This window comes from Silurus meridionalis, chromosome 16 (genome assembly GCF_014805685.1).
Source record: "Silurus meridionalis isolate SWU-2019-XX chromosome 16, ASM1480568v1, whole genome shotgun sequence".
Lineage (NCBI taxonomy): Eukaryota > Metazoa > Chordata > Actinopteri > Siluriformes > Siluridae > Silurus > Silurus meridionalis.
Genome location: NC_060899.1, coordinates 8,146,751 through 8,174,357, shown reverse-complemented (window position 1 = coordinate 8,174,357; position 27,607 = coordinate 8,146,751). Strand labels below are relative to the sequence as shown.

At 36.7% G+C, this 27,607-nt stretch overlaps 1 protein-coding gene across 1 annotated transcript; it reads right to left on the bottom strand.

Annotated features, from left to right (window-relative positions):
* Positions 1-17,621: 17,621 nt before the first annotated feature.
* Positions 17,622-27,226, bottom strand: commd7 (COMM domain containing 7). Its single transcript, XM_046870193.1, has 9 exons — positions 27,067-27,226; positions 25,098-25,151; positions 24,884-24,986; positions 21,008-21,064; positions 20,129-20,166; positions 19,836-19,926; positions 18,825-18,874; positions 18,200-18,248; positions 17,622-17,964 (listed from the first exon to the last, which is right to left on the bottom strand). The coding sequence occupies exons 1-9, from the start codon at positions 27,148-27,150 to the stop codon at positions 17,888-17,890; spliced, it is 603 nt and encodes a 200-aa protein (XP_046726149.1). The 5' UTR covers positions 27,151-27,226; the 3' UTR covers positions 17,622-17,887.
* Between the last annotated feature and the right edge of the window lie 381 nt (positions 27,227-27,607).

Below are 27,607 nucleotides of genomic sequence, written 5' to 3'. Positions count from 1 at the left end.
TTATGGGGAAAGTACTGTGTCTTGTCATGGTTTTTTTTTTTTTTTTATGACGTTAAAATTGATAGCGAACATGTACATTGTATAAGTGCCTTCCTAAGTCCTTTTCCTAAACCCCTGCCATTTATTTTAAATATATACTCCGCCTTTTTCTCAAAAGAGTTAACACTAGATTTTGAAAGCAGGACTGTGGTGATATGGGCTAGGCCCATTCATCTCAATGTAGGAAACTAAAAAGACATCAAATACACACTTTCTGGCAACCATTTTGAGAGGGCCCAAATGTGGGCAGGATAATCAGGTGTCCACAAATGTTTGGCCATATATAGAGTATAAGACATTTTTCTAGACAAAAACTGCTCTACGATATAAAGCAAACAAAATTGTTTTAAAAATGGTGATAGAATAATTCTATAAGCTTGAAGTAATAAGATTATCTGATTTCCCATTTGGGACAGTTCTAATAAACTTTCTTTGTGTCTTCTTTTCCTCCAAAATGTGTCATCCTTTTTCAACAAAACCGCCTGACTTTGGGACTGTATCAAAATAGCCTCTGACTTAAGGAAGTGAAAGTGGGTTTCAAAACTGCTGTTTCTCTCCCTACCTCTTTTTCCCCTTTTTGTGCTGCTGGCCCAATACACAATCGGTCAGTCATCTGCGGTTAGCACACTTATCCCTGTTCTCTAACATATATGTCACCCTGTCTGTTGAAATCACAACTGCCCATTTGGCTTGCACCCTTTCTGCAGGTTTTGGAAGCTAAGGCCATTTTCACAATTGAAAAACTCATTTTTTCCAAGTCCAAGTATGAGTTCTGATGTATGTACAAATATGTGATAAATGACATGACAAGGCCTTTACATGGTTTACATATATATAAACTGCAAACGTATGTTTTTTTTAAGTTATGTTTAATGGCTATATTGTTTGTAATGGCTATATTGTTTGTCATGGCTATATTGAAGGATTATACAACCCACAGCTTAAAAAGCTCTTAAAAATTATTTGTAGTAGAAAATGAGTACTTTGTAAATCAAGCCAGGATATATAAGATTCAGCTCAGCAGATATGAAGCTTTAGATCCAACAATAAAACCAGAAAGACGGAGCCAGTATGACAATGACCAAAATAAGTGTCTTCCTTTAAAAAAAAAAAAATTGGTGTATGTGAATATGGGTAGTTTTATCTATCTGTTGATCTGTTGAAATGTGCGATGACACTGTTTATGAGAGGTTGCGTGGGGGCGGTAGGTACGGAGTGCTCCTATATGTGTGTGGGTAGGTAGGTAGTCTGTTCCTGTCTACTCCAATTACAAACCAGGGTGAAATTCCACAGACAGTTTAGCATGGTCAGCAAACAAGTGGCTGTTTACTATTTGCATAAATCACCCAGCTTGTACACTTACTAACAAACAGCATTCATGTGCATGCAAACAGGATGTTAGTGAAAGTCCCATTTTAACATCAAGTACTGCTAATGCCAAAACAGTAGACAGACTTGTGACGCCGAATCACTATACACAGCCTCAGTGTATGTCTAAAGTTCAGTCATCAGGCAGTAATGGGAAAAAATTGGATTTGCCCCTAATTATTTGTGTTTACACAAACTATCAGTCTGGAGTTACTGCTGAGATTAGATGATGAAACAGTTTAGATATACAGTAGTGTAATTATATGTTGTTATTGCAGTATCCACAGTATTGAACTTGCTATTTTATGTCATGTTGAGTCCCTGGGTTATGACAAATTGGCAATGACTATTCGGTTAAAAAAAGCTTGTGCAGAAACTTTATTTAATCATAATTTATAGTTGCTTATGAAACTAAATACAATTACTTGTTTTAGACCACCTGATGTTTGTGACCAATGCGACCAATTTTCTAAACAAGCACATAAAACACAAAAAAGAAGGGGCAAAAAAAGAGCTTCGATTAATGATTTGGCTCAACATGATGGCAAAGTTTAATCCAATGGATATGCCATTAACTATATATTGTTGCATTATAGAAAGTGCAAATATAGGGCAGCTACAGACTTTTCAAACAATAAGCAGCCAAACACCCATCGATCCCTAACATTGCACCTCATTATTGTTCTGTCCTAAGACTCCACGCTGCTATAATAGCCATTTAATGATCCTCAATCCGTCTTCTACAATCAAGATGGCGCCCAGAGCCACCGAGGACCTGGAAAGAATTAATATTTATTAATTTATTTATTTATTATTGCATTGTATGGTGGAAACTACAGAACAAAAGCGTGATAACTGTGGCAGATTTGTAAGCTTGATTTAGACTATTTTTCTATTTTGTGGAATCATTCAATCATTGATGTTGTATGTTGGAAAAAACTATCTACATTTACTACTGTTTTGAAGGAAAATAAAAATAATTAGGTTTAATCAGTATTGTAATATTCAGTGATGAGGAAGCTGGAATAAATACATATATACTATTATTATTATTTATTAGTAATTTTTGTTCTTTCACTTTTTAATTATCCTTGCAGTTTCATACTGTTTCAGTCTTCATCCTAACCTCAATACAAACTATAAGATCAAAGGTTTGTGGACATTTGACTCTCAGTTCCAAATTTGTGTTTTCTCCAACCTGTTGCTAACACTGCATAAAGCATGTATTGGATAGCTTTGCATTATGCTTGAACTTAGGTCTCTAGCCCAAACATGATCATCATGACAATGGCCCTGAGCACAAAACAGGATCCATTAAGGCATAATGTGTGTACTATGTTTTGGAAGATTTCACATGAACTACACAGAACCCAGAGGATGATAGTACAGCAGAATACTACCTGCAGTTTTCACCTTATAACACCAGGGTTTGGAACCAGGCTTGTTTTACCATCTATGAGGTATGTTCTTGCTGTTGTTGAACAGATTTTTGCAGACATTCCAGAACCATGCAGATAGCAGTAGACATCTTTTAAAATAATTTCTGATTTCTTTGTGAATGAGTGTGTGAGCATGGCACTGTGATAAACTGGTATTCTATCAGCAGTCAGTTCTCCTGCCAAGTGTTGCCTGAACTAACACTAGATCCTTTGTGACCAGTGACCCTGAAATGACTGAAAATATATGAATAAATGATTGAATGAAAATTTGTCCACATGAAGGCAAGGACCCAGTATGTTAATGTGCTGGGCAATTTGTGCTATTTTTTGTGCTGTAAATTGCATTCAAAAAGCCTTGTGCATCCTGTCACTGGTACACCAGTTGTCCATTTTTGGACCACTTTTGTTAGGTATCAACCACCGAATACCAGAAAGTCCTCCCCTTTTAAAGATCATTTGAGCCCTTCATCCAGCTATCACAATCCAGATCCTGTCAAAGTCTCTCAGATACTTATGCTTGCCTGTTTTTCCTGCTTCCAACACATCACATTTGAGAACTATTTACTCACTGCCTAATATATCCGACCCCTTGAAAGATGTCACTCTTACTAGATAATCAGTTTTAATAATTTCACCTGGAAATGGTTTTACTGTTATGGCTGATTGGTTCTAATAATTTAATAGGCATTGTTAAGTTGGAGATTCTGACAGTTCACCAGCATTGAGTAGTTGGAATGTAATTAAGCAGTATGAGATTGACAGAATTCAATAAGCATTATGTAGTCTCAGTGATTGTAGCAGCCCCTCAGCATTGTGAAGTCAGACATTCTGGAAGATAAACAGACATGAATGAGTCAGAAATTCTGGGAGATCATTAGCTTTGTGAAGTCTAAGATTCTGTGAGTTTATGAGCAGAGATTCTTGGCATTCAACAGACATTATGAACTAAGTGATTCCAGGAGTTCAGTAGATAATGTGCTGGGCAGTTTGCGCTATTTTGTGTGCTGTAGATTGCACCAAAGAGCCTTGTGCATCCTGTCACTGGTACACCAGGTGTCCAAAGATGAATTAAAATAGTGTTATTAAATATTTTTGGCCACGTGTATTTTAATATAAATAAATTTTAATATAAACAGATCAGAATGGCTTGGTTTAAAAATTTTTAATCATTTTCCCTTCTGACATACTAATATTATTTTACTGAATAATTTTGCTTTTTGATGTGGCATGGTGGAGGTTGCAAATAGAATCCAGTACCAGCTGTGCGTTGCACCTCTGTCCCCTCTGAGAAATTAGAGATTCAGGAATTTCAATTGACATTATGAAGTCACAGATTCAGTGACTTCAGAGTCCAGAGACTTCAGAGTTCAGAGCTTCTCTATACATAAAGAATTCAATATACATAAAGAAGCCATAGATTCTAATAGTTTAAAGGACATTAAAAAAAATAATTATATATACAGTGAGGAAAATAAGTATTTGAACACCCTGCTATTTTGCAAGTTCTCCCACTCAGAAATCATTGAGGGGTCTGAAATTGTCATCGTAGGTGCATGTCCACTGTGAGAGACATAATCTAAAAAAAAAAATCCAGAAATCACAATGTATGATTTTGTAACTATTTATTTGTATGATACAGCTGCAAATAAGTATTTGAACACCTGTCTATCAGCTAGAATTCTGACCCTCAAAGACCTGTTAGTCTGCCTTTAAAATGTCCACCTCCACTACATTTATTATCCTAAATTAGATGCACCTGTTTGAGGTTGTTAGCTGCATAAAGACAATTTAATTAGCATTGTGAAGTTAGATTCTGTTATTTTTGCACCATTTAGACTGGGCATTTTTTAATATATATTATTTTACTTGCTTCTTTTGTACCCACATACTTTGAACTCATCCTTTATGTCCATATAAAAAAATGAAATATAGGATATAAGCCTACCTATTACTTTGAGAAAGCCACTCTTGAGAAAAAAAATAATAATTTGGCTAAGACACCGTCTGAGACACAGACCAAAACAAAGAGAGTAACCTGGATGAGAGGAAACACAGAGGGAAACGCTTGGTTGTGTGAACACTCAGGTTAAGGAAGAAGCAAACAGACCTCCTCTGCTTGCAAATATACAGTAAATTAAAAACAAGCTAGATGACAGAGTGAGAGTTTAAAATGTTTCCAAAATAATATTAGACTGATTATACTAGCAGTCCTGCTAATACAACAGAAATATACCCATTCTTTGGAGAGGTTTAAATCTCAGAACAACTACTTCTTCTTTTGCCTGGTCCTATTAGGGGTCCCTACAGCAGCTCATCCGTCTCCATACTACTCTGTCCTTTACATCTGTTTCTTTCACACCAAAGGTTCAAGTCTCATAAGATGACATGACAGGAATGTAGTAAACCCTGATAGAATGCTCTTAAGTTTTCTGAAAGCCTGTGATAACCAACTAGTCCTGTTGTTCACTACTAATTTAAACCTGTGCCTGGCACAAATTGTCCCTAAATGCTAATAAATTTGACACTGTGACCTATAAGAGACATACACATTTTTTTAATCAATGGGTACCTGGAAAGCATAGTGAGCAGCTATCAAAATAAAATCTTGTTTTACACACCAGGTAGGACCTGTCATACTGTCAGGACCTGTTTCTGCAACTATTCTTCAGATTCTGCATCTGCTATCCAGAAGTTCTTCTTGACCACCACTACAGAGAGCATTCTCTCTGGAATAGGAACTATAGTGCTGAGGATTGGTTAGGGTGGTTAGGTCCACTAAACAGATCACCAGCACAGCTCAGTCTGCAGGACATCTACACCAGGCAGTGCAGGACCAGAGCAGAAAAGATCTTGAAACGTCTCGTGTTCTTTTACAATGTTCTGCCATGGTCAGAGAAACGCCTCCACAGCTACATAGCCAGGAATGAGAGGCTAAATTTTCCTCAAGCCATCAGAAGCTTTACCTAATGTCCACCAACTTCCTTCACCTCCTCTTCACATGACATTAATACATGCACAAACACACAGACAGAAAAACAGAAAGAGAAAAAAGATAGAGAAATTGATCATACATGTCATTCTATATTGCCTGTATATTCTATTTACTCTTCTTGATATGCACAGTTTGCTCTTTCATGCAAAAGCACGTGAAAAATAAGCCTTGAATCTAGATGTATGAGGTTTCATAATCTCCCTTTCACATTCTACTTTGACAACATGCAGCACAGTGTCTCTATTTTATTTACAGTAAATTGTGTTTTTAATTGTATTTTCCATAAAAAAATATCACTTGTCAGTCACTGCTAATTAAAAAGACGATGTTTTTGATACAGCCTCTTGACATGAACAAATATATTCAATCAACAAAGCAGACACAAGCACGCACGCACGCACGCACAATAGCAATGAAAATACATTGCGTTTTAACCTGCTGAGTCCATCTGTCTTAGTGAATTATTGTCTGATTTAACCTTTCACCCTGAAGCCAACAAGTTATGGCCCGGGGTCAGTCTGGCATTTGCCATCCCTCTAGCTGCCAATAGAAATATGTGTGTGTGTGTATGTGTGTGTATGTGTGTGTGTGTGTGTGTGTGTGTGTGTGTGTGTGTGTGTGTGTGTGTGTGTGTGTGTGTGTGTGTGTGTGTGTGTGTGTGTGTGTGTGTTGGGGGGGTGTTGTTGGGGCTTTGAAACCTTTTCGAGTTATTATCAGCTCCCATTCAGACGGCCTTGTGAAGGAGATATGACACAATGGTGGCTCTAGAGAGGCCCAGATTGGCCCAATGGCACCCCCTCCCTCCCCCCCTCCCCTTACACACACCCAAATTGTGGAATTCATAAAAAAAAAGCCTGGCAATTTTTGTCACCCCCTATCATGACTTAGAACACAAAAATGAAAACATAAGGTGTACTGGAATTGTTTTAGTTAAAGAACATTTACTGCATGCATCCAAATCTGACAGGAAAACACTTTGGGGTCTGTTCTATATATTCTAAAATGCATAAACTAGCATTTCTTATTGTGTCCCAATAGGGGAGACAAAAAATCTTGTTTTTTTAGAAAGGCAGCTTTAAAATCTAAGTGTAGAAAAGATATTCTCCCTAGCATCATTTATTAAATCTATTCCTCATTGCTTTAGTTGTTAGTGACCTGTTGTTTTGCACGTTATTATTCTTGTTGTCTCTGGGCAAATCTGGCCTTTCCAGCTATGATACGATCACTTCTGTTCACCAGACAGTCAACCTAAATTTCCTCTAAAGCTGGTGAGCTCCTCTTTGTTCATTTTTTAAATTAATGTTACTAGCTTTCTCTATGTGCTATACAGTATATTAGCAATAGTTCAGGATTGAAGCAGCAGTACAAATAATATTTTACTTTTCTTTACTTATGTGACACTGTTACTGGTACCGTCATGCATTCCATGCAATTTAATAGTGTACAAAATACAATATAATATAATATAATAATATATTGTTTATATAATAAATAAATAACATAAAGAGATTTGTGTTTATGAAACTGTAGTATTTGTCAAATGGTTACAAAACAAAACATTTAAATAAATAAATAGATAAATAAATAAAATATAAAGTAACCTCTAAATTGTGAGTTAGCAAAACCTTTGTTTGTTTGTTTTCTAGTTTATATAGAAAAAATAAATGTACCTTTTTATATGTTTAAAACATTTGCTACAATGTTAATAACACTGTACACCAACTAATTTCATAATCGGACCACAAGGGCCAGCCTTCGCTCAACACAAGCATCATTGAAATAGATATGGATAGATATTGACCACTGCAGACCCTAAAAGAGCTGCAGTTTTGGAGATGCTCTGACCCAGCTAGCCAACACAATTTGGCCCTTGTCGAACTCACTCAAATCCTTACGCTTGCCCATTTTTTCTGCTTCTAACACATCAACTTTGAGGACAAAATGTTCACTGTCACTCATGGAAATCTCTCATCAGATTCTGGAGGTAGTCACCTGGAATGGTTTTCAATTCACAGTTCTCCCTTGTCAAGGGTTACTTTGTGACATTTCTGCCTTCCTAATGTGTTTTAGACTATTAATTGTCATGTGCAAAGGAAAGGTTAAGTACAAAGTCAATAGCCTTGGTAGAGGTACTTCTACTACTGTTCAAATCCATATTATGGCAAGAAACGCTTAGTTCAGTACAGAGAAAATACAATCTATAATTACTTTAGAAATTCAGGTCGGTCAATCCGAAAAACCGCAAGAACTTCAAATGTACACCGAAGTACATTTAACCATCAAATGCTATAAAAACTATTCCAGGTGACTACCACATGAGAGTGACTGAAAGAATGCCAAGAGAAAATCGGAAAACTATTATTATTATTATTATAGGTCTTATTTGCTAACATATTTTTGCAGTGTCTATCTAAAACATTAAGTTTAAAACCTTCCAAATTAAAAAATCATTAAAATACCATAGTCTTAAAGAACGTGTGTTGTACCCATTAGTACCCAAATTCATATGTATTCAGTTTAAATGGCAAACCAATTTGCTCCAATCCTAAAGGTTGTTTTAGATCATCTGCAGAGAGTGTGCTCTATTCCTCTGCCTGATTTTTGCAGCCTGCCCACCACATTTGTTCACTGGGCCTCTTAAAAAGTTCTCTTCCTCTTTCACAATCCTTTACTTTCTCCACACTACAAAGATCATTTCTTCTATCCTGCTTTACTTTCCTGTGCTTTCTGTGTAACCCTTGTGCCCTTGATACATTATAACTCATTAGCATTATCCCTCTAATACACCTGACTCAAGAACTTATTTCCAACTCCTACACCCTGACAAAACTGAGTGAGAAAATTACTTCATTACAATATTTTAAAGTACAATATGCAGGTAGCATTAAAAAAACACGTAGTGTAGGGGATGTAGAGCACTATAAGGCCATTTCTGACTTGAGAGTAAGAAGCCTTCACAAGTCAGTTTTATATATACAGGTTGGAGCTATCGATCGATCGATCGATCGATCGATCTATCTATCTATCTATCTATCTATCTATCTATCTATCTATCTATCTATCTATCTATCTATCTATACCACACTATACTATACTATACTATACTATACTATACTATACTATACTATACTATACTATATGGACTATTAGCATAAAGTTGGGGGCACACAATTGTACAGAATGTCTCCGGTTTAGCATTTAATTTTCCCCTCACTCGAACAAGGAGACCCAACCTGTTTCAGCATGCCAATGCCCCATGCACAAGTGAGTTCCATGAAGATATGCTTTACATGTGTTGGAGTGGAAGATCTTGAGTGGTCTGCTATTGGAGCTCTGACCTCAACCCTACTGTATACCTTTGAGATGAATTAGAATGCTGACTGCACCCCAGGCATCCTCACCCTACATCAGTACCTGACTTCACTGTCACCCTTGTGTCTGAATGAACACAAATCTTCACAAGCACACTCCAAAATCTTGTGAAACATCTTCCCAAACAAAGTGAAGGTTGTTATAACAACAATTGGGGACTAAATGTTGAATGGGATGTTCAAGAAACATATAAAAACCTATTGTCAGGTGTCCACAAACTTGTTCAACGTGACCTTGTTGAATGCTAATGGTGTGGTCGTTGCTTCCCCCTAGTGAGCGCAATGCTCCATTACAGCTGGAAGTCTAAAAACTTAGGTGAGTTTATGATCTTTGTATTATGCACTGGGTGTCTTATTCCTGATTATACACCATGATCCGACTTCTAAAACGAAATTGTGGTTTTGGAAGCGCCAAAGCATATACAGCACCTAGTAAAGAGATCACACTGAACTCATGACATCCAACACATTCTCTAAAGCCAAATAAAAGAATGTTGTTGAAAAGAACAGACATTGTGCCACTCAGTGTCCAATACAGTACTATCAATAGCTGACTTAATGGAAGAGAGCAACAGAGAAAGGCAGAATGGTGAATGGGTGGATGACAGGAAGAGAGCAGGGGAAGGTCTGTTACACCAGCCCAGGAGAGCCATTGGGACAGACATTGTTGCTAGGGCAACATGAGAGGCTGGTGCTTCTTTGGTAAGTGGTAGCTAAGTAACAGGAACAAACAACAGATGAGGAGTAGTGCGGTACCAGCATACCAGCAAAATATTATGGGGTTAAGAAAGATACATTTGAAATGCCTTCAGACAGAGACAGAGATGCACCTTAAAGCAATCTGTACTTAGATGTAGAGTCAGACAAATCAAGAAAGCATGGACAATTGAAAAGTATAATATTGGTGTGCATGAAGATAAAAGATCTGAAATAGCTATGTTAGTAATGCTAACGTTGCGTTTAATATGACCAATTGTTGGCTTACAATTTCATGTTAAATACCATGACCCTGTTGTCCATTTTGCGATTTTTTTACAGCATTCTTAAGTTTTCCTTTTTGGAAAAAAACCTTGACAATCCTGCTGTATATAAAACTTTTCTGAAAAGTTTTCTTTTCAGAAATTGTTCTACATCCAGCTCAAGTCAAGTGAGTCACTACATAAAATGCAAATGCACAGCAGTGTGAGATGATGGCAGGACAATAAATTCACAGAACAATGAATAAACAGGACACTAAAATACAGAGCTGTAAACTGTAGGCCATCTGATAGTGCAGCAACAACGCATACAGCATTTTATACTGTCTGATGCAGCTTTGGTGTGCAGAAAATCTCTAATTATATTTGTGCTATATATATTCCCAGCAAAACAAGTGATCTTTGGTTTATCCTTGGTGAACTGTAATTGTTCCAAGCAGAGCCCCATAACACCATAACACCAACTCTGTGAGGTTTGGCAAACAATTGTAGGAACAGCCTGCATTAGTAGGGTTCATAAGTTTCTGGGCACTCGGTTAGGAAAACCTGCACATCTACTTATTCATCCAATTGTGTGGCAGTAGTGTATTACATAGAACATTATGCAGGTACCGATCAGCAGGCCCTGGGAATATTCACATCAACTATAAGAATGGGCAATGCGATTTCAGTAATTTTGACTGTAGCATGATTTTTGGTGCATGCCATTCTGGGTTGAGTATTTCTACTGCTGATTTTCCATTTTCATGTCTCCAGAGTTGTCAGCATGTCTGCCCGGTTTTAAGCTGCGATAAAAAAATACCCAGTGAGTAGCAGATCTGTGGACAGAAATGCAATTTTGAGGAAAAAAGAATTTTGATGATTAACATGAATGGGCCACAACAGCAGAAAACCATGACGGATTTCACCTCTGTCAGCCAAGAACAGAAAGCTGATGCTGCAGTGAGTACTGGCTCACCAAAAGACCAAAACTGGCCAGTTTACTGGAAAACTGCAGTTCAGTCTGTTAAATTTCCAGTTCTGATGAAGTACACAGATGGTACGGTAAGAATTTGCCAGCATGAATCAATTATGCCTATTTGTCTTGTGTCAACAGTCCAAGCCGGTGGAGGTGGTGTAATGGTGTGGGAAATGTTTTTTGGCACACAATGGGGTGAACTCAATAGAACATCTTTGGGATATATCGAACCCAGCCATTAGGGTTGCACAAACCAGTGCACTCTTAGTGCCGGTCCCAAACCCAGATAAATAGGGAGGGTTGTGTTAGGAAGGGAATCCAGTGTAAAACGTGCCAAATCAAATATGTGGATCACGAACCAGATTTTTATACCGGATTGGATTGCCAAAGGTATTGTTAGCCAAAAGGGTACCGGTGGAAATTGGGCTACTGTTGGCCAAAGGAGGGGAGGAAGGGAATAGAGGTGATGAGGAGGCGATGGGTAGGTATGGCCTTAAGGAGAGTAATGTGGAAGGGCAGATGGTGGTAGATTTTGCTAAAAGGATGGAAATGGCAGTGGTGAACATTTATTTTAAGAAGAAGGAGGATCATAGGGTAACCTAGAAGATTGAAGGAATGTGCACAAAGGTGAACTATGTTCTATGTAGGAGATGCAACCTGGAGGAGATTGGAGACTGTAGGGTGTTGGCAAGGGACAGTGTAGATAGACTGCATCAGATGGTGGTCTGTAGGATGGTTTTAGAGGTGAAGAAAAAGCGGAGTGAAGACTGAAAGAAGAATAAGATGGTGAAAACTGAAAGAGGAAGACTGTAGTGTGAGGTTCAGGGAAGAGGTCAGACAGAGGCTCGGTGGCAGTAAAGAGGTGCTGGATGATTGGGTAACTACTGCAGAAGTGATAAGGGAGACAGCTAGAAAGGTACTTGGTGTGACATCTGGAAATAGAAAGGAAGACAAAAAGACCTGATGGTGGAATAAGGAAGTGCAGGAAAGCATAAGGAGAAAGAGGTTGGCAAAACAATTGGGATCGACAAAGTGATGAGAAAAGTAGGCAGGAGTACAAGAAGCAGCTGAAGAGGGATGTGGCAAAAGCCAAGGAAAGGCATATGCAGCTGTATGTGAAGTTGGAAGTAATTGTAACGATTGGCCAGGCAGCATGCTACAGTAACTACCAGTCTAACTTTAAGGAAAAGAGTAAGCACTTGGCATCACTACAGAAAATATTTATTGGCACTGTGCTAAACAAAATTTGGAATGTGAAGCAGTTCAGCTCCACTTCACTGAATTCCATTAGAATGAATTCCTTACTTACGTAACTGAATACGAGATTGTGGCCTTTTTTTTTTTCTTTTCTTTACAAATGTCGTCATGTTTTAAATCATTACTGTACTTAAGATTTTCCCCTATAGGGAATTTTAATATAAGTCACTAGGGGTGTAAAGTTATACAAAATTCACGGTTGTTTTTTTTATTAATGCAGTTTATTATTATTAACAAGCCTGACATTAACAAGATATAAAATAATATTCTATAATCTAAAAAAAAGAATAAATCAGATTAATGTAATACACGTTTTTATTGATTTAATTGAGTAAGTGTGTGTGTGTGTGTGTGTGTGTGTGTGTGTGTTTACATTTAATGTTTAATTTTATAAAGATATGATCTACTTATAATACGTGTACCGGTACACCCCTAGTAGTCACAAATTGCAGTAAAAAAAAGTATATACAGTGTATTTCTATACATATCTACACCTACAATGTACATGTAGATGTACACCTACAGACATGCTATTAAGTAATTAATAAATGTAGAATTAAATTGCATGTGAGAGACAAATAAATAAAAAAGGAATGCTTTAAATAATTAGAATAAGATCCGCAACTTTTCTCCCATCTCAGTTTTTCTCTTAACATCAGTTACATACAACTGATTCTCTCTTACAATACACTTGTTCTGCACTCAAGTACCTCTTTTATGTACATGTTTTGGAAACCCCACATGACCTGCTTCTGTCAAAACTGTGAACAGTGGCCCTTTTTTTTTTTTCTCCAAAAACACCTCACTCTCTGTGCCTGTGCTGTTGAGATTAGGGCCGATCTGACTGGAGTGAAATACCACAGGAAGTGGCTTTATTCACTTCCAACATCATGAATGTGGTCTGACACTGGAGGAAACACAAGCAAGAAGCCATCAATTATTCCTCTGCGAATGAGATGATTGGCTTTGTATGTGTTTGGGATTAGAGAACTGAATGGTTAATAGATAAGGCACATACCTTCAGGTGAGAAATGCAAGAGGGAAAGAAAAAGTGGTAGAAGCTAGCAGAGAGCTAAATAGTTAGGAGAGAGGCATTTTGAAATGAGCAGCACAGACATATAAGCAAAAGAGAAAGGCTGAACTCTTATCCTGCTTCTGCTTCCTGTTTGAAACTACACACTTGAGACAGAGGGAAGGCAGAAATTATGTGGGTGCATATGTGTGTGTGTGTTGGGGGAGGACTTTTCTACAAGCTGGGCCCCTATCATCCTACACATCAGAGAACCTGATGAACTCTGCAGAGACCTTTTTTTAGTCTGAAAACACTTTTGTCACTTTTCCCCAGCATAATAACAAGGTCGATAACTATGGCTTACCAAGCCAAAATGATTTTTATTATTGAACGCAAATATGGCAGTATTATTTACACAGCATGGCCTGTTGTGCGCTCCAACATCATTATCGTAAATCTGTCTCTGCAAAAAAAAGAACAAGAACATATCAGTCATTACCCTGTGAAAGAGCAATTGCAGAAGTGATGATAACACAATGCCTAAAGGTTTACCTGTAACATTTATGGGATCCTGTTAAAAAATGTATATATATATATATATATATATATATATATATATATATATATATATATATATATATATATTTCACTTCAATTTTAGACTCCCTAATAAATTATGTGCTCCCTAATAAAGATACTGCTTTTACTATAAAATTTAGTTAAAAGATACTACAAGCTCATTACTCATAGTTATAGGATTATGGTCATTTCCATTTTGAATGGTTTCAATGACATTCTCTGCCTGTCTCTATTTTATCCATACTCCAACTAAAGCATGAAAGGTCAGCCAGAGAGCGCTAGGTGTGGCTCTAATACAGTGTCGTAAATCTTCAAACCTAATCCCTCTTATATTGGGTAAAATTATATCAATCAGTGTTAGCTTAAGTCATATGATGTTCTAAAAAAAAGGCTTAAGTGCCCAAGTATTGTATATACTCTTCAGCTTAAGGAAAGACAATTTAAATGTATCATGTTTCTTTTCGAAATTGTGTATAAACTTGCAATAAACTTGCAGTTCAGCACATTTTGCTATTACTGATGTCCGACTTGAAGTCAGTTCACCTAAATTGAACTTTGCATGTCAGAATGGAAGGATCCAAATACAATTTTATGCAAAGCAACACCATGTGTAGCCTATTTTGCATTCACTAAGACTGTGGACCTAATGGCCTGGCTTCATTTTGGAGTTATCTGCATGCCGATCTGCTCTGTGGCTATGTGATTGAATTGAGATGAACCAAGTCGATATTCCACACACATGGTCTGAAGATCCAATTTTGGACAACTGGGTGTACCAGATTGTCAAGTTTAACTCAAGCAAAAAAACTCAACACTCAATCCCATAAACCACTGTGACATAAAGGTAGTACAAGGATGATTACAACAATAATCAACAATAATCAGCTGAAGGTACAGCCTTTTAGTTTTAGTTCTGAAGATATATGCATCCAATCAGATCGACTGCATGAGAAAAACAGAACTTATTTTTACTTTATCAGCTCTTCCAAAACAATGACAAGATTTATATATATATATATATATATATATATATATATATATATATATATATATATATATATATATATATATATTTGCGCTCCAGTATAATATTTGCGCTCCAGTATAAAAATAACTGTACATGACTAAACATGGTTTTATACTGCAGTTTTCAACAAAGCAAAAACTTGGTGGGTCGAAACATGAATCCAATTTATAACCACAGAGTTCAGAATAACTACATAAACTAAATCAAGCTTGCCATCATTGGCAGCTTCTCAGAAATCACTTCGTTAACACAGTGAAATTAGGAGATTTAATTTTATCAATAAAGGCATAAATCAGTGTTCCTTCAATCGAGATTCGACTTGCATCGGCTCAATTATCGGACTACAGTGTCAAGAGAATCACTCGTAAACATACCCATATAGATGTTTTTCGTGCTTTAATACAAATGATACCACTAATCCTTTTAATAAAAACCCTCCCAGATTCGACACAGACATGTTAGAGCAGAGAAAACTAATATGGAAGAAACCATTGCACTATTTGATCCCCTTTATATCTGTGATTAATCTATTCATGTTTCTGTCTGCTTAATGATTCGTCTTGTGCTTTAAATCAGTAAAATTACCTTCAGGGTCAGAAGAGTTCAAGGAGACGCCTCACACCTCATCTGTCTCTGCTGTCTCTCAGTGTGAGTTCAGTAGGCAGAGGAACTTGAGTCTGATTGAAGACTTCTCGATGCCTTTCCTTGACAAACTGCAGGCCTGCACCTGCTGCTCTCCAGCCCAGTCACAACCTCAGAGACGAAACAATAGACAACTATCTTGCTTCATGTGTTACTACATACATGAAGAACAGGTCAGGCTTAAAATCTGATTTTTTTTTAAATATGGTAGCCATCTTTTTCCAGGATATTTTATTTAAAAAAATAATTAATTCAATAATGGTTCAAACTGAAAAGGGGGAAAAAACAAGTAATCGTTATGAATAGCTTTCTAATTACATTCAAAAAGGTCCTGTTGGGTCAATTGGAGCAGTTAAAAAGAATTACGTGTGACCCAAACAGTGAGGACAATGGTGATAGGAAGCACCAAGAGCCATAAACACCACTGACATCTTTAACACAGAATATAAAGTGTATAAAAAAAAAGCCTCAAAACCTTATAAAAAAATGGTGGTTCAGGTAAAGAGTGATGGCATCATTAATTCTGCTACAATACCAGAATATATTTTTGTGTATATTTTTCGCCTCTGCTGAAAGTTTGACAGAAGATAAATAACGAATCACACTCTACATACATATAATCATTAAGATATTGAAATAAAAATATTTGGAAAAATCAATTTTTTTTTGTAGATTCTGTCTGAATTTGGGAAGCGTACGATACTCTCCAGAGGTAGCATAATACGATAAATACCATGTGCCTATATATTAAACTGAATAAAATCACTTGTTGCATAGGGCCAAAAATTAGATTGACCTACACGTGCACTGTGTACGCATACAGCTGCAATTTTACACATTCATCTGGGGACTCCCCAGATGCATGTGACAGAATTCTTAGTAATCGATGTGTATGTGTGTGTGTGTGTGTGTGTGTGTGTGTGTGTGTGTGTGGGTGTGGTCTCTACTCAAATCCTGTGGAAATGATACTTCCCCTTTTTACTCTCTAATGTAACGGTAAATTCTTTCTCTGTTTTCAACTATTTCCTTTTCATACAGTATGCAGGCAACCATGCATGCACACATACCACATACTACTTTATGTAACGGGGAGCTTATTACCTCGCCTGACACCTTAATTGCCTTCAGGTAGACAACAAAACATGTGATGAAGCCATCCAATAAAAGTCCTTAAAAACAGATTGCAGACAAATCACAAGTCCTATTGGAAAAAGGGTGGATTAAAGAAACATGGGACAAAAGGAAAAAAGGGCACAGCGCCTTCTTTTCTTGCTGTCACTAGCTCCTGATCTCTCACATGTGATCCTGCAATTTGTTCAGTAGAACAAGCCGTGTCATGCAGAGTGAGAGACGGAGAGAGAGAGATAGAGGGGAAGAAAAGGTGATGAGAGACTCGAGAGCTCAAGACAAGTGATGCAAGTTTAAAATGTCAGAGCCTTAGCAAAGAAAGACAAAATGATATTATACTTTTTTTTTTTTTTTTACTACGGAAACAAGTAGCATTATCGATAAGCTGAAAGCACTCAACACTGCTGAAACACTGGTACCTGTGGGGATATTTCAGGTTAAAGAGCCTGGCCTAAGCTGCTTTTAGCACAAAAATGAACACATATAATCTTTATAATCCTTTTTTTTTTTTTTTTTTTTTTTTTAAACATTTTGTTAAAATATTCCTAGTTATTCACTTAAAAAAAAAAATTAACGTACCAAAATGCAATTTTCCTCTGTGCTGGAGTGTTTTGTTTACCCAGCAAAGTGCATATAGTGTAACTTTTTATTAGCTGTTACTGTAATGGTCTAAAATTTTGCCTTTAATTAACTTTCCAGGTCAAATATACTCACTAAATATACAAAACATGTCCCCATGATATTACCACTAAGTGACAGGGAAAAAAGAAACCCAGTTGTCTTTTATTTCTGAGAGCTTTGTTTATATGGGTTGAAAAAAGGACTAAAGATATATTAGTCCACAACTTGTTTTATTCCATAAGTAGATTTCATGGTATAAAAGACAACAAACAAGTGAATCAAACAAATCAAAGTGCATCTAAAGTTTACCTCTGCATAGAGAGATTATTCATACATTAATCACACACACACACACACACACACACACACATTCATTCATGCCTTTACACACATTAAATCATTTTCTATGATTCATTTTCTCATGAACACTGTATCATGTCATCATTAGTGATGTCACGTGTGAACGAATACTGATCCTCAGCTGAAGCAGTCCATATTGGCTTTAGCTCTTTCCATTTCGTGAAGGAAGTTGTAGAACTGGGGTAGAGTGAGTTCTGAAAGAGCAAAGAAAAAAGGAAAGAACTGTCCAGATCTGGCAATAATAATAATAATAATAAAAAAGATTTAACTTGATTAAAACAACCAGGATCATAAGCAAGTCATGAAATTGAACACTGGACGTTATTTTCTATTTGCATACATGGTAACACTAAAGCTAATTAAGAAAAGATCAGATCAATATGATGATTTCAGGAAATTAAGAAAAAAATAAATGCAAATAAATCTTACCTATATAGACATTTTCTGTTGTGTTGCCCTTCCGGAGCACCAGCTTCAGCTGCAGAGATTTACAAAAGTGACAAAGTGTTACTCGGGGGAAACAGGTTTAATGAAGTCTGCTTGCAAGTGAATGCACTGACACAGATAAATCTGTTAGCAAGCTGACATTATGCTCATCATCGGTCTCTGGCTTTGTGGTATTAAAACGAAGTGTTAAAAAGCAAGCCCTTCGGCTATCATTCGTGTGCGTGTCAGCTTTGTGTGGGGGTGCAGGGATATTTATGTGGGCAGGCTGAAGAGTGACTTACAGGTGAAAGACTGTTCTGAAGTCAAGAGCAACAACAAAGCAGCCTGTGCTGTGATCAATCACATAAAAACCATTTGTAATATGTGTGTGTCTTCAGGGCTGGGAGAGATAGAAGGCCATTGGAATAGGGGTGGCAATAATAGCTAGAACTCTTGTTTTTGTCCTTTACGCTGTGCAAACCCTTTTCTTCTTCTGCCATTGATATGGGAGAAAGGCCTAATTTTTCTTTAACCCATTAATGACCCTATATTTAAGTGGTCAGCAGAGAATTACTTACAGCGAAAACTTTTCGATGCGTTGGATTTTGAATGAAGTTTGATTAATTACCTGCAGGAAAATGTGTCCAGCCTTCTGTAGTTCACTCGTTCCTACAGTAACTACAAACAGAGGTATAGGTTTTATAATTGCTGTCATGAACCACATAAACAGCTCAGTATTTGTACAAACCCATTTCCAAAAAATTGGGACATTGTGTAAAATGTAAATAAAAAAGAGAATGTGAGAAATTTTTAATTAAGGAAAAGTAGCATTTCAAGGAAAAAAAGAAGGTAATTTTTTATTCGATGGCTGCAACACATCTAAAAAATAATAATAACAATAATAATAATAAAAAGTTAGGACAGGGCAACAAAAGTCAGGTCTTATCGAGGCAGAGTCTCTCAGAAGTGAAGATAGCTTCACCAATCTTCACAAAGACTGTGTCTAAAAATTATAGACCAATTTCTGAATAATGTTCGACATAAATTTGCAAAAGCTAAGTATCTTAGCATGTACAGTACATATTATCATCAAAATTTCCAAAGAATCTGGAGAAATTTCTGTGCACAAGGGATAAAATCAATATTAGGTGCTGAACTGGCCTGTCTGCAGTTTAGACTTTTCACCATTTAAAAACATTTGGCATATCATGAAGCGAAAAAAGCAACAAAAAAGACCCAGAACTGTTAAGCAGCTAGAATTCTGTGTCAGACACATATGAGACAATATTTCTCTACCAAAAATTTAGCAACAGGTCTCCTCAGTTCCCAGATGCATACGGACAGAAGAAACATGGCCCTGTCCCAACTTTTTTGAGACCTGTTGCAACCATCAAATTTAAAATGACCTTATTTTTTCCCCTTAAAATAGTATTTATTCTCAGTTTAAACATTCAGTGTTTTTTTTTTTTTGTTGTTGATAGAATATGGATTTACGATATTTGCAAATCACTGCATTGATTATTTAGAGTTTACAACTTTTTTGAAATTGGAAAAAATGTCTGTGAATAGAGAAATGAATAAATACAAAGATTCCGCATTGAAATTCTTCCATTTGATCCCGGAATCTATAATTACTCACCGCCAAATTTCCATTCCATATCCACCAGCTGGTTGACCATCAGTGTCTGTGCAACAGCGAGTCTGGACAACACTGGGTAGTGAATTCTCCACTAAAGAAATGAGACATGCATAACACTAAAATTGCACTTTATACTTGGCTTTGAAGAATTTTAATTGTACTGTAATAGAAATAGTATAATAGTAGTAGTAGTTTATCAATATAGGCCATATACTGGAAAAGCAAAAAAAATGTCTTAGTGGTGCCATGTATAGATGCAATCTGTATGCAATGTTACTTTGTAAAGTAATTACCTGTTCTGAGAAGTGACTGGCCTTGTCTTCGGTCAACCCTAAACAGTGACATGAATCAGAGATTAGAATGATTTGGTCTGCTGTGCTTTGCATAACCAACCAGGAATTAAAATGGACCCAAATTTGCGATTTAGTTTATTGAAGGTGCAAACGGGTACAAACAACCACCTTTGCCTGCAATTATAGCTGCAAGGTTTCTGTAAAAGGTCTCTAGCAGATGTCACACATCTGGATCCTGAGGAGACTTCTGGTCATTATTAATTGTTAGTTATTTGAGTGCGGTCTCAACTTTATTAGTTTATTATTAGTATCCTTAGGGTTGTATTGTTGGAAGGTAAAGCTCCGCATTCCCTGAAAGAAATTCTGCTGTAAGGTTGCCATGTTTTTGGCTCCAGTCTTCTTGCTCTCAGCTCCACAACATGCTTTACTTTAGAGTGCTGGGGTTACATCAAAACATTGCCAGAGGTCCAAGGTAAATTCTGTTCAGAGGAGATGCTACACATCTGTCAGGTTTTAATGCTTCAAAATGTGTGAAAAGTTCAAAGGGAGCGAATTCTCATGTAAAGCATGTTTTATGTGAACTAAAAACCACAGATGAATGTGAGGTTTTTTTACGTTAGGAATGTTTCTCTTCAAAACTGTTTTTCATAGCGTACAGAGTCGAGAGTGGATTGCGTTAGCGCTTAATGACTCAGGCGACAGTTCTTGACTGCTAAATTTGTGAAAGTTTAACACAGTCATTCATTGTTTTATAACTCCATCAATTAACTCAAATAAAAAAATATGTCATCCATTTTTTTATAACCAGATCAGTTATTGAGTTTATATTTACTGAGTTAAAAATGTGTATTAATTACTGATTTAAAAAAAAAGTCATACCGAGTGAAAGCAGGTCCTCTTTTACCTGCTCAGCTGACAGGTTGTTCTTCATGGCCCCTGAGAGAAACACAGATTTTGATCATTTATTTGGCAGACACCAGAGAAAACAGAATATCATCTGATCATGCAAAGCTACTTTATGATTTTAATCTCCTCTAAGATCTAAAGTAGACAAATATAATTACAAAAGGCATTTGGCTCTTTTACTGAATATGGACCAATACAGAATACTTACAGCATCATAGTCCCAATAAAGACTTTTTTTTCTTTTGGTATTTAAATGTAATTAGTGAACACTGACTGGTTTCTGCCTATGACGTTGAGTCCAAATTATATACCAAAGGAACCCATTTAAGAAACCAGGTAACGGTGGGAGGTTTTTCCGGCAGGCTATAAATGAAAAACGAATTAAAAAAACAGCTTCAATTTCTAAATCTGGTTTTTGCCGCAGCAGTGAAAAACTACAAAGGCGATGGGGATTTATTTGTCTTATACGTCTTTGCTGTAATGACATCTTCCAAAGCTGCGGCACATACGGTTGTGATTTCCAAACTCATTACCTCAGTACTCAAACCCTGTTTTATATCTGTTTTTTATTTGTATTACTTTGGTCCATTTCACAGTTTTCTACAGGTTTATTTTGTTTTCCTGAAGCGAATCACAGATCTTTGCTTCGGCACCGAGTGTTGAGTAAAACATTGTATTTATTTAATCAAGGCAGTTAAACTGTACAATAGAGGTATTACTCTGCATTCCACCTGGTCCCTATCAATATTGTACAGAAACGGTTTCAATAAAATATTGAAATGACACTAATGTGGGGTAATATATTACAGGTATGACATTACAAGGTGGTACAAAAATGTGCCAACTGTTGCTATTCTGACCACGTATGTTTCCACGTCTGTGATTTCATCATGGACAGCAAGTTAGAACAAAGTGCATACGTGAAATTCTGCTTAAAGCAGGGCAAATTCGGCACAGAGACGTTTGAAATGACGTATGTTTGACAAACAGCGATTCTCCAACGAGTCATTCACGGCAGCAGCATTTTTTTGCACAGCATTTTCACAGAACGGCGTTCAAGGTGTGGCGGATAAATACAACAAAATAAAATGATACAACGGGTATTTTCTAAATATAATAATAAACGTGAATCCACTGTGTTGATTTTTGTTTATTTTGCTAGCTTGGGGGTTTCAATTTAGCGGTAATGTATTATGTGTTAGCGGCCGGAGCAGCTCCTTTAAGAAGGTAGCGGATGGAGGTAAGACATTTGACTGATGCATCATGACAAGCATCAAGAGTGAGTGATAGACAGATGTGACGGAGATAATCATTTTCCAAAATAAAACTGTTCACAGATTGAGATAATAAATAAAACGGAAATAATGTAAGTTATGCATTCATTCTGTGCGGCCCGGTACCAATTCATCCACGGACTGGTGCCGATCCACTGATTCAGCTCAGCACCCTGTTCCTAAAGATGAAGATCTGGCTTAACGTCAGTGCGGAGATCCAACGCGAATCGCAGAAGGTGCCTGACACGCTTCAGAAGTGTCCAGAATTTTGGGAGAGCTGTATTACTTGGCAGGTGGATTATTATTTTAAAGGTTTTAGTGTGTAAACATAGATAAATAAAGTCCTTTCTTGTAAACAGAGCTAGTCTCAAAACCTTTTGATACCACCTCATGCTAACCAATATCTCTCTCCAAAAGTATGCACCGAACATCACATCCATCACACACACACACCAACCAGGCATAAAATTAGGACCTTATAACATTATGAGCGGTGAGTGAATAACGCTTATCTCTTCATCATGGCACCTGTTAGTGGGAGGGATATATTAGGCAACAGGTGAGCATTTTATCCTCCAAGTTGACGTGTTAGAAGCAGGAAAATGTGTGATTGCTGGACGACTCTGTCAGAGCATCTCCAAAAGTGCAGCTTTAGTGGGCTGTTCCTGGTGTGCAGTGCCCAGTATCTATCAAAAGTGGTCAAAAGAAGGAACAGCGGTGCACCAGCGAGGGGGTGATGAGCAGAGATGGGAAGTAATGTAGTACAAATACTTTGTTACAGTGCTTAAGGAGATGTTTCTGGTATCAGTGCTTTATTTCACCGTTTCTTTTTTTTACTTTCGATCATTACATTTTCTACAGTGAGAACAATATAAACAATACAATACAAAGCATCTGTGGACTGTTGCATTATTATAAATGTCTTACTGTCGATACAATCAAATAAAAACGCTTACTGAGCGCAAGGCCGATTTCCATATGTTCCGTTTAAAAGGAGCTTTTTATTAACGCGGCTCTAATTTAAAACGCTTCAGTGAGCTTTTAATCCCACCGGAGTTCACCACACCATTACCCCACATTTAAACACATGAAGATGTGGGAAATCAGACAGACGGTGCAATACAGAACAGCCGGAAGCTTGCCAACGTTCTGTTACATAGAAGACGCAAGCGCGGCAAGCTTTATAAAATGGTGATCAGCTCTGGGGAATAAATGGATGCTTTCATTTTGTCTGTTTGACCAATAAAAATAAGCACGAGTTTTATACAGCTTCTATCGGCAAATAAAAAACACACTGACCACTTTTCTGCTAGTGGCAGTGCCTGATCATACCAATCTATAGCTATGTGTTGTCCGGATAATTCATCTATTTTGTCTGGCAAATCAAAGAAATCAACTTTTTTGGAAAATAATCCTAAGTAGATAGATTTAAAAATGCCAGGTTCATGGTTTTCAACATGCAACATATTTGTATTTATGATGCAGATCATACGGTGGCCAAGAAGTGCAAAACACGTTAACAAATCAGAAAACAAATGAACAAATTAGAAAACACTAACAAATCCGAAAACAAAATAACGAATGCAAAAACACAACAAATGCAAAAAAAAAAAAATTACAAATCCGAAAACAAAACAACAAATCCGAAAACAAAATAAATGCAAAAACAAATAAACAAATGCAAAAACAAAATAAAAAATCCGAAAACACAACGACATTTCAGACAAACTGGAAAAGGTTTGATTAATATATTTAAAACCTTATAACTTTGTTTCTTGTACATGTGTAAAGTTCTCAGTTTACTTTAAACTTTTTTTTGAATTTCGATTAGTGCACCTTTAAATATAAGAAAATAACAGAAGTAAACATAAGCAAGCAGGGAGAAAATGGAATTAATTCAAAGCTACTCTGAGGAAGGACATTCATATGCAGTGATTTTGGAGATGCTGCAGTATATCCTGACATAAACATTAGTTTGTACACTTTTACACATACGTTCCAACTTTCTCCTGCAGCAGACTGTTGTACTTCCTGTATATCTTGAATGACAGGTGTCTTGTCCAAAGATCGGTAAGTGTTCCATCCGCAAACTATACCAACCTTTTCCGGTTTGTCTGAATTGTCGTTGTGTTTCCGGATTTGTTATTGTGTATTCTAATTAGTTAATGTGTCTTGCACTTCTCGCCCACCGTGAGATCATGTGACCCACTCAACTCTAAACTAAAAATTCAGTCTTGCGTTGTCTGCAGCAACAACCTCAACTCTTCATCTGTCCATCAATAAAACTATGCTTTGCTGAAAGAGCGCAAAGTAAACAAAACAAAACAAAAAAACACCTGCAGAAATACCTTGAGCTTCTTACTTTTCTATGTGTGCAGAGTTTCGAGATGATGAGTTTCGAGATGTAATGACGATACTTTCAGACATTTCAGTATGTATGAATGAATTTTGGAAATAATTTAAAGTGTAGTTTTCAGATCACACTGGATTCATGTGGACAGAACCTGGCACAGAAGTAGAATGCAGATAAAGTTCATTTGTCAGGAAACAAGTCGGGAGTGCGTATTGGGATTACCATGTGGAAGCAGCAGAATGCTCTTCATTAGGGCTCTGAGTGGACCTGCACCCATGCCATTCTCGCCTGCAAATTCACTCAGCTGGGCCAGAAACCGCTCCCCCTGAAGTGCGCACACGCACACAACAACACAACCATCTGCATTTAATCTCACATGATGCAGAAACTCCACAATGCACTGAAATCTTTTGTGTACAGGAAAGGGTTTCCTCACCTCTTTAGGTTCCAACAGAAACTGGTACAATAAATCAGTCAGGCTCAGAAATTGCTGTAGACAGCAGAAAACAAAGTAATTAATTGGGACGCAATGTGACACACACACACACACACACACACACACACACACACACACACACACACACACGCATATTACAAATTCAAATGGTATCTTTAACTAACAAAGTACATTTTCCCAAATCCTTCAGTGTCTATAAGGTTTTAAAACAAACGTTAGAAGTAGGAATCTGTAGGAACTGTGACAAAACAATAAGATGATGTGCATGAGAGGCTGAAAACTGATTATGCTAATTATAAAGTATAAAAAGATTACTAATAATAATTACGAATAATATGTACTTTTTCTGTTTTCTCTGAATGCATGTGATTTTTCCCGACAGACACTGAAACACAATTTATACCAGGTTGCTCTTAGAACAGCGCAGGGCAGAAGCAGGGTCGACTTTTTTTGTTTTTTTTGTTTATATTTGGAACAAAACTCCTTCCAGTGACCTATTAGTATGATAAAGCAATAATGCATGAGTGCGAGTGTGGTTTAAGCAAAGGCTGTTAACGATGCCATTAAAGCCACAGTTACACTACACTCGGTGCCCAAACCTAATTTGATTAAAGGGCCGTGGGTCGAAAATAAATGAAAATAAAAAGTACACGAAAGTAAATGTTCTCACTGCCATAATAATAAAAAGCTGCAGAATGCTTTGTTTCATAATTCAAAAAATGATATTCTATGCAAAACAGCAATTTCCTCATCTTTGTGTCACTGCCTCGATGTACCTGCATTTACATTAAATAAAACAATATATATAAAAAGTCAAATTATTTTTTATACTCCACATTTATATTCACATTTATGTTTACATTTGTGCATCTTAAACAAAATGCTATTTATTAATGTAGAAACAAAGAGATGTATTAATAGGATTTCTCCAAGTTTGATGAACTCTGACCTGCGTTTCAAGAGAAAAACGATATACGTTATGGCGTGACCTCTCAGGAAATAAAAGATGACAGCAACACACTAACGTGTTTGGTGGCTGTTTAACATATCTATGAATTGCATATTTTGTATATACAATTTTTTTTCTCATATATATATATATATATATATATATATATATATATATATATATTCTTATATTTTATATTTTTATACTCTTTATTTATCTGCCTTCTTTTTCTTTTTTTTTCCCCTTTTTCTCCCCATCCTATTCCCTCATTCCGGACCGTCGTAAAAAGCATTTCGCTGCATGTCATACTCTGTATGTATGTGTATGTGACAAATAAAATTTGATTTGAATTGTGTTGCGTATTCATTGTTTGTAAATGAAGTAAAAACAAATAAATGTTTGTTGTAAAAATAAACTGAAGTGCTTTGGGACATTGATGAAAATGATTCTCCTTGAACAACAAACCCCATTGAGTTTTTTTTCTTCCCATTGAGTTATGATGATGATGATGTTAGTGTGAATGCTGAATTGTTGGGAAGGAGGGATGACCTGTGATCAGCACTATGCAGCAGAATTGGGGTTATTGGTTGGTTTGAATGAGTGGGCAGTGTTGGTTATGGATGATGGATATGGTTCTGATATGAACTGACCAGAAAATTGTAACTTCATATACTAGAATCTCTGCTGTGTCCTGCATGTATTCTTGCAAGAGGAATTCCATACAGCACATTACTTACAACCAATTCAGTAGAAATGCTGCTCGGCTATTTACTAAAGTCGTCGTGGTGTGTTTTGGTTAATAAACACGTTGGGAAGACAATATACAACAGGCTGCCTCGATATTATTAAAATAAATCGAATTAAACGAATCAATATTCCGCAATGAAGGCGATCATGGGAACGTATACAACAGTACAGCCGAATGCTACCAGCTTAGCCTGCAGCTACACATATCCCAAATGATACTTCCGTTTCATGTGTTAGATTCCTCATCCTTACCTGCTCATTGAATTTATTCAATGTCTGAAAATCACTGCTCACACTGTCAGGCACGGAGTCTTTCGTAAAATGCAACTGCACCATGATCTCTGTCGAGCTCCAACCGAGTCTCCTGTCACTTAGCTTCACTTCTACTTCCGCATTTCGGCTTACACACTAGCGTCAGGTTCGCTTCAGCACTTTCGATCCTGCTGCACGTGTGCAGCGGCAAAAAAAGAACGATTAAAAAAATAGAGATTTATCCCAATACGTTCCAAGATATGCGGAAAAATACACGTTATTAAAGAATTAATTACGATGTTAATAACGTCACATGTTGCCGTTTATTTTTTCATTAGAATAGAAACTATGCAAAACATTTTTCTAACAAAAAGTTAGATATGGTTTGATGGGGATTAATGTGTAGGGAAGAAATTGTATCTTTGTGTAGTTGAAATATTTTGTGAACGTGAGCCATATTTGTGCTTTCAGGGGAAAAAAAGTTTGTGTATATGTTATAGAGTGCTGATTCAGCCATGAAATAGCGCTGTGTAGTGTATTG